The 6,753-nt window shown below is 31.9% G+C and overlaps 1 protein-coding gene across 1 annotated transcript; it reads left to right on the top strand.

Moving 5' to 3' along the window:
• Window positions 1–388: 388 nt before the first annotated feature.
• On the top strand, window positions 389–6,241 carry LOC148791640 (uncharacterized). The gene is made up of 3 exons (XM_088889121.1): window positions 389–1,525; window positions 5,703–5,810; window positions 5,931–6,241. The coding sequence occupies exons 1-3, from the start codon at window positions 1,391–1,393 to the stop codon at window positions 6,042–6,044; spliced, it is 357 nt and encodes a 118-aa protein (XP_088745247.1). The 5' UTR covers window positions 389–1,390; the 3' UTR covers window positions 6,045–6,241.
• The last annotated feature ends 512 nt before the right edge of the window (window positions 6,242–6,753 follow it).

The raw sequence follows: 6,753 nt of genomic DNA, 5'->3' as shown, positions 1-6,753 counted from the left end.
TATTAGGGATGTGTTTTTTTTTTTTTTTACTTTTTTGTATTCATTTATATTTTATTTTTTTGTAAAATTTATTATTCAACTATGACATCATGTGTGGAGCATTTGACCTTAATGGTTAAATTGCCTAGTCTCCACTTGAATGGAAGATAATTTCTTATTTTTAATTGATTTTAAACAATATGGCTTTCATATTGTTAAATGCGTTGGACATTTATCTACCTAATAAAATTTATTAGTGGAAAAGAACCTTAAATACAGGATTTAATGTGAGAGAACAAGAGTTAATACCTTAAATATAAGATTCAAAGAGGATTAAAATTATATTTTTTTGCCCTTACAATTAGAGAGGGTTTAAATTTAAAAATGAAGGCATTTTAATAAAAAAAGATACCACATGCTCATTCTCACCCTATACTTTGGGTAGTTAAACTTAGTCCATTGAATTTCATTTGCAACCAAGGTTCAAAGTATCGATATGTATCATTTCGGGAGCTCCCCAATACACCCCTACAGGGGGTGTTATCGGGGTTCTGACTGGTTCAGGAGGTGGAGCCTTAAACCGACCCCCTTAAACCGGTTTTGAAAAAAAATAATAAAAAAAGAAACAAAAGACTATTGATATTGCCTGATATGCCCTTACCAGTCCTATCAACGTATCGGATGTATCGATATTTTGAACCAAATTTGCAACAAATACTCTCTCTCCGGACTTTCAAATTCCACAACATTGCTTCCATCGGTAGCATTCCGTCAGTGAACAACTTTAGAAAAGAGTCTCATGATATTATATTTTTAAACCTCAAACTGCCCTTATGTAAGGCCATTAAAGAATTGATAAATTACAGCTTTCTAATTTTGAAGGCGAAACATAGTTACTTGTACCCAAAGGTAATGACAATGGATCACATTTCTGACAAAAAATCTTAGTCGGTTTTGAACATAGAGCCGACCTTTTAACTTTTATGGTATGGTTCATGCATCTTAGGACGACTTTAGAATTTATTTAGAAAGATGTAGCATTAAATTACTTTCTTATTTGATCAAAGTAACTTTATTGCTTTCTTTGTTATTGTTAATTTTCATTGTCTTGCTCGTCACATGTTCTAGACGTTGGATACCCCTCCCCCGTAAATAAGTAACGGCAACTTCCGATGTTTCATGCTTGCTTCTTGTTTTAGTGTCTTTTGAGGAACTGTTACATTAATTTTTCTCTTTAAATACCCCAAGTTTTAAACATTCTTTGTTTCCTTCATTACTTTACTACTTTCTTCCTGTATTCTCTCCTAATAAACTTGACTATATATAATAAGCTCATCAACATTGGCTATTGCTGTTATCACTACCACCACCACCACCCATCACTGACCTAGGTTTCTATGTCATTTTTATAATGTTTGGTGAGACAAGTGCAAAGAAAAAAAAGGTAGGAGCTTATGCTGCAGTGCTAACATGGCAACAAAAGAAAGCCCTTGTAGACAAGGAAGAGGAAGTTCTTAAGAAAGATGTGGAAGAATTGGCAAAATGGGTATTACTTTTCATCTCTGTCTTCAGTTTTATTCAGTTTTCAATTTGTTTATATGAATTCTTAGTTTAGTTTCATTTTCTTAGTGGGACCATTTAATTCATACTTCTATTGCTCTAGATAATATTCAAAGTATCAAGACTCTCCATAGTCCATACCAGAAAAGAAAATTGTGAGTGCTTCTATCAATGGAGGGAAATTCTTTTTAAATTATCATTTTGGTTTGACAATTTGTCAGTCTATGTCATATGATGTCTTTTACAATTGAAAAACACATAACTAATTATAAGTAAACAATGTGAGGTTAAAAATCGATATGCACCGATACATTTCAATATTTTAAACCTTGTTTCTAAAATAAAATATAATAGCATAGATTTCATTGTGATTGATATATGGAATTTGTTTAGATTTAGTTGTTTAATTATGTTTTTTTTTCATTGTCTCTGCCATTTCTTTACTTGCACTTAATCCAAGCCTTCCATAAGTTTGGTATAGCAATTGTATAGTTGTTAGCACTTGGCTTTAGTACTCCTTTAATGAGCATCGCTGATCTTTAATAGAAACTAATCTCAAGGATAATAGAAAAAGCTTGTTTGGACTTGAATTGAGAGACCACAACCTTTCAACCTTGACCTTCATGAATGCAATGTTTTCAAAACCGGACGGGATCGGATGATTGGATTAGAAAAACCAGAAAACGGTCACTTGATTGGTTCCGTTTCACCTCAAAGTTGTTTTTTGGCCGGAAACTGTTGATTTGGTCAGTGAACTACTGACTCAAGCGGTCGAAATGTCAACCCAGACAACGGTTTTGGCTGTTTATTTATTTATTTATTTTTGTTAAAGAGGGCCATCCATTCGGACTGGACCGTTGGACCATCCGATCTGGGAACCGGACCCAGAAGCATCCTACAAAAACAATGAGAAATGTTGAAGTGCGTTTGATGTTAAAAGCATCCTACAAAAACAACCAAGGACCCAAAACCCTTCAATTGAAATATATTGAAGTGCTTTGGCTTCCCCTCCCGCCTCCTCTGAAATCTCTCATTTTCTTTTTTGTATAGCCATGGTTACGTTGTGGGGCTTGTCATGGTGAGTTTTCTCTTCAAGCTCTTAAGTTCAGTTCCGAGGAGAGTTACGCTTGCTGAAGTTGATCTCCATTGGAGGCAAATGGTCCTTTTTGGCGCTTCATGAATTCTGTGCCGTTTGCAAAGGTTTTTTGAGTTGTTCTCATGATTACATTTGTGTGTTCAACAAGTTCAGTTTGATCTCTAACACTGTATTTTTGTTTCTCTTTGTTGTTATTTGTGTTTCCTGGTTAATTTGTAATCTGAGCGTTTATGAACAACTACGCCTTTTAAGCTTAAAAAACCAACAAATCATCTAACACCTACCTTGTCCTTCTGTTATTAACACTAAATTCTTCTTAGCCATGATAGCAGAAATTTTCATGCCTTAATTTCCTTGTATAATTTAATTAGTGTAATTGGAAAAGTTCTAGTGGTTCCTCATTAAGGAAAAACCATCCTTTTTAACACTAAGAGACAATGAATTCTGAGAAATCTAAAAAACCAAGATTCAATTTTATTTCATAACTAAATGGATAGTAACCCCAAAATCTTATTCATAATTGGGAAGATTTTCCTAGATCGGATTTTAAAATGGAAATTTAGAAGTAACCATTCCTCTGCACCTTATAGCATGCAACCTATAATGTAAAAGGAAATTCTCTCTCTTTCTTTATCTCTTTATTCAAAACTTAATAAATTTACAAATTTTAATATAAGAACACAACTTTGATACTAGTAGTGCAAAAATGCACCACCCCGGTTGTATTGCTTAAGGTGAACATTTGTAGATTAAGGTACACTTCATGGTATTGATATCAAAAGTATAGTTTTATACCATAAATCTGTTTCTATTTAACTATTTAATTTTCTTTATTTACTTTTGAAATTGTAAAATCCTTGTCAAATAATGTTTTTTTTTTGTTCAACCATTTTCCCCTGGCACATATCTATTCAATGCAATGCACTTTTGACATACAATATCCAAATCAAACTATTTCTTTAATAATTTGCTATTTTGAACATTAAATGTTTTATCAATTTAACAATTACATTAGGGAAGTGAAGTGAGAAAAAAAGGAAGTTTTCAAGTCTAAAGAATTACTTAATTTATAAATAGTTATAAATAATTATAAATAATAAAGTCTTATATTCATATGCTCTTTCTCTTTCTTTATTATATCCTTTTAAACATAAAAGCCAATTAATAAAGGAAATATAAAATTTCTAATTAATGTACTATATAGTATATAAAATAAATTTATTAAAAATTAAATATTTGTAAATTACCTTATAATAAAGTATAAATTATCTAAATGGGAGTAGTTTTGCACTGTACATATTTGTATTTACACTTTTCCTAAACTAAGACTAAACAATTAACAATCCTTCAAATAGCAACTTTGTTCAGGGCAAAATAACCCACTAAATTAATTTGTTTTCTGCATTGCGATGCATCAATAGTGATCCGTTATTGGGGTAAGTTCTATACTAAATTCTATTTTTGAACGGTTAACATCTATTGATGAAACAACCAGCACAAAGGCAAGGTTCCAACCAGCTGGTTGGTAAGGTCTCCTACAGGTCATAGTGGAGACTTGGGATCGAATCCCACCTGCACCTGGGTTGGGGGATGGGTACCCCCACCCCTGTTGTGTAGCCCACGTGCTGCACAAAGTGGTTTAGGGCTGATGCGTAGTTGCGGACTAAACACCAGGTAAATTTAGGTTACCCTCTATGGTGGATAGTTCTAATCTAGTGTATCATTCCTATACGTGACAGAAATGGAGTATGCCATTTTGGGAAGCTCCCTACTTAACCTAATTAGGAATTTTTTCCCATTTAAATTTGATTGGCATTGTATTAGAAATATAGTGTTGTATAGACAACTTAATCTTATAAAGTAAAATATCATATTTTTTTTTATACAAACAAAACCATTAAACTTGTAAATAATTAAAACTTACGTGATTAATATTATCGTTGAGTTTTTTTTTTCTACATTTTCCATTTGAATAAAGTTTTTGTGGCATTAACCAATTGATTTCAATTAGTATTTGCTAATATGTTTTAATTGCAAAGTATTTTGATCTCATTTATGACACACAAAATGTAATTTTTCTAAAACATAAATGAATAAAATAATTTATATTCTTGTGTGTGTGGATTTTTTTCTCGATAGTACTCAATTTTTGTCATAGCATTTTTTAAATCAATTGAACTTTTCAAGTGTGGCTTTTCTTTTTCGATTTTTTGGCTTTGACAATAGAGAGACTCTAATCCATGGGCTTTCTTATGTTAAAAGACATGCATCCATCGGGTTACCACTTGGTGATGATATTCAACAAACGATGGTTCGTTCAGCCTGGGAATCATCCAGGCAATCACTTCCGTTTTATCCTAAACTTGGTCTTTAGGCAAAAATTGTTGAATCGGTCAATGATCCGTTGATCTGGGTGGTCGAAACGTCAACCTGTTGACCTGTTCAACGATTTTTGATCATTTTTTATTTTTTATTTTTTATTTTTGTTGTCAGAATGGACTACCTGTTCGAACCAGACGGTCGAACTGTCAACCTGGAAACTGGTGGTCAGAACGGTTTCGCTTCCAGGTCATTTTTTAAAACCATGCAGCAAATATGGTTCTACAGCTTGAGGAATGAGATAATTAATTTATTAATTTATGCCTAGTAACAAATAAAGTCATAGTTCAAAGTACTTTAACTGATGCATCTTTTATTTTTTTAGTTTTTCTTTAATTTTCAAATTTCAGTTTTAAATATATTTTATATATTATTTAATAAAAAATGAGTTTCTGAAAACACCTGTAAAAAAATGTATAGACACCCAAAGATACAATACCTCCCATATCAGACATATCTTGTTGATACTTTGAACCTTGAAGAAAATAATGGTTGAATGTTAAACTTTAATCGGAGATTCATGGATGATAAAGACATTTATCGCTATATTGTTATAAACCCATTTTTCTTTGTGAAAATATTTGAAAGGAAGCATTTATCACCTAATTTTAATTTATTTCCATATATCTTATCAAAGAATCCAAGTTTCACATACATCACATTAACATTGATTCTTTTTGAATGATAGGCTAATATGATAGAAACCATGGATGACCAACAATTGAAGGAATACGTGATGAACAGACCAGAAAGCTTGAAGAGTGTTAAAACTATAAAGGGAGTTTCACGTAAAAGAGTAAGTATGAAGATAGAGCTAGCTTATTTGTTTAACATTTTGGTCAACTAATAAAATATTACTTTCTTTCATTTTCCATTTGTTATTGTCTTCTTAATAAGAAGCATGTTGATACCACAGGTGCAAAGGAGTACTGGAAAGTCCAAATCATCTGCTTCCAATGGAATAATGGCCTCAGTTTGGAAGTTCCATAAAGAAGATGATGAAGAAGCTCCAACAAGATCTCAAGTTTAAATATTATTCTAATTAAGCACGATAAAATAGTCAAATTATTTTATGAACTTTTTTTAACAAATTATTTTATGAATTTGAATCATGTATCACGAACATGCAATAGAAGATTGTAATAGATTAGAGTAAATAAGGCTGGTTGAGAAGGTTGTCATTATTTTTCTACCAATGTTCCTCCTTATTTTTGTCCTTTCCCTTCCTTTCCCTGCATCTTCCTTCAAATCAAACATAGCTTAAGCGGCATTTGGTTTGTGGGGTGAGAAGAGAAAAAATGGAATATTCTCAAATATTCTTCACTTTCTCCCATTTGGTGTGTGATATGTTATGAGATGGGATTAAAAAAGAGGGATTGTTGTTCTCAACTTTTGGGAAAAGAGTCGTACTATTTTGACATGGAAAAGTGGGAAAATAAGGGGACATTTGTTTGGTTCTTCTCTAACATCTATGTTTATATCTACATCGATACTAGTATTAAAAGTGTGAATAAGAGTGTGGAACTTTTGTTTGACTAAAATACCCTAATTTTTAAATTTGGTCCCTCTCTAATTGTAAGGATAGAAATATAGTTTGAACAACCATTTTTTTCTTCATTCAAGTCCCTCTCATTAAGTCTTATATTTAAGATATTAACTCCTATTTTGTTTGACTAAAATACTTCTATTTTTGAATTTGGTCTCTCTTTAATTGTGAGGGCACGCAATGTAATTTGAAC

Source organism: Nelumbo nucifera, chromosome 5 (genome assembly GCF_055504915.1).
Source record: "Nelumbo nucifera cultivar China Antique chromosome 5, China Antique-T2T, whole genome shotgun sequence".
NCBI lineage: Eukaryota > Viridiplantae > Streptophyta > Magnoliopsida > Proteales > Nelumbonaceae > Nelumbo > Nelumbo nucifera.
The sequence above is the reverse complement of the archived record's forward strand: the minus strand, read 5'-3'. Positions and strand labels throughout refer to the sequence as shown.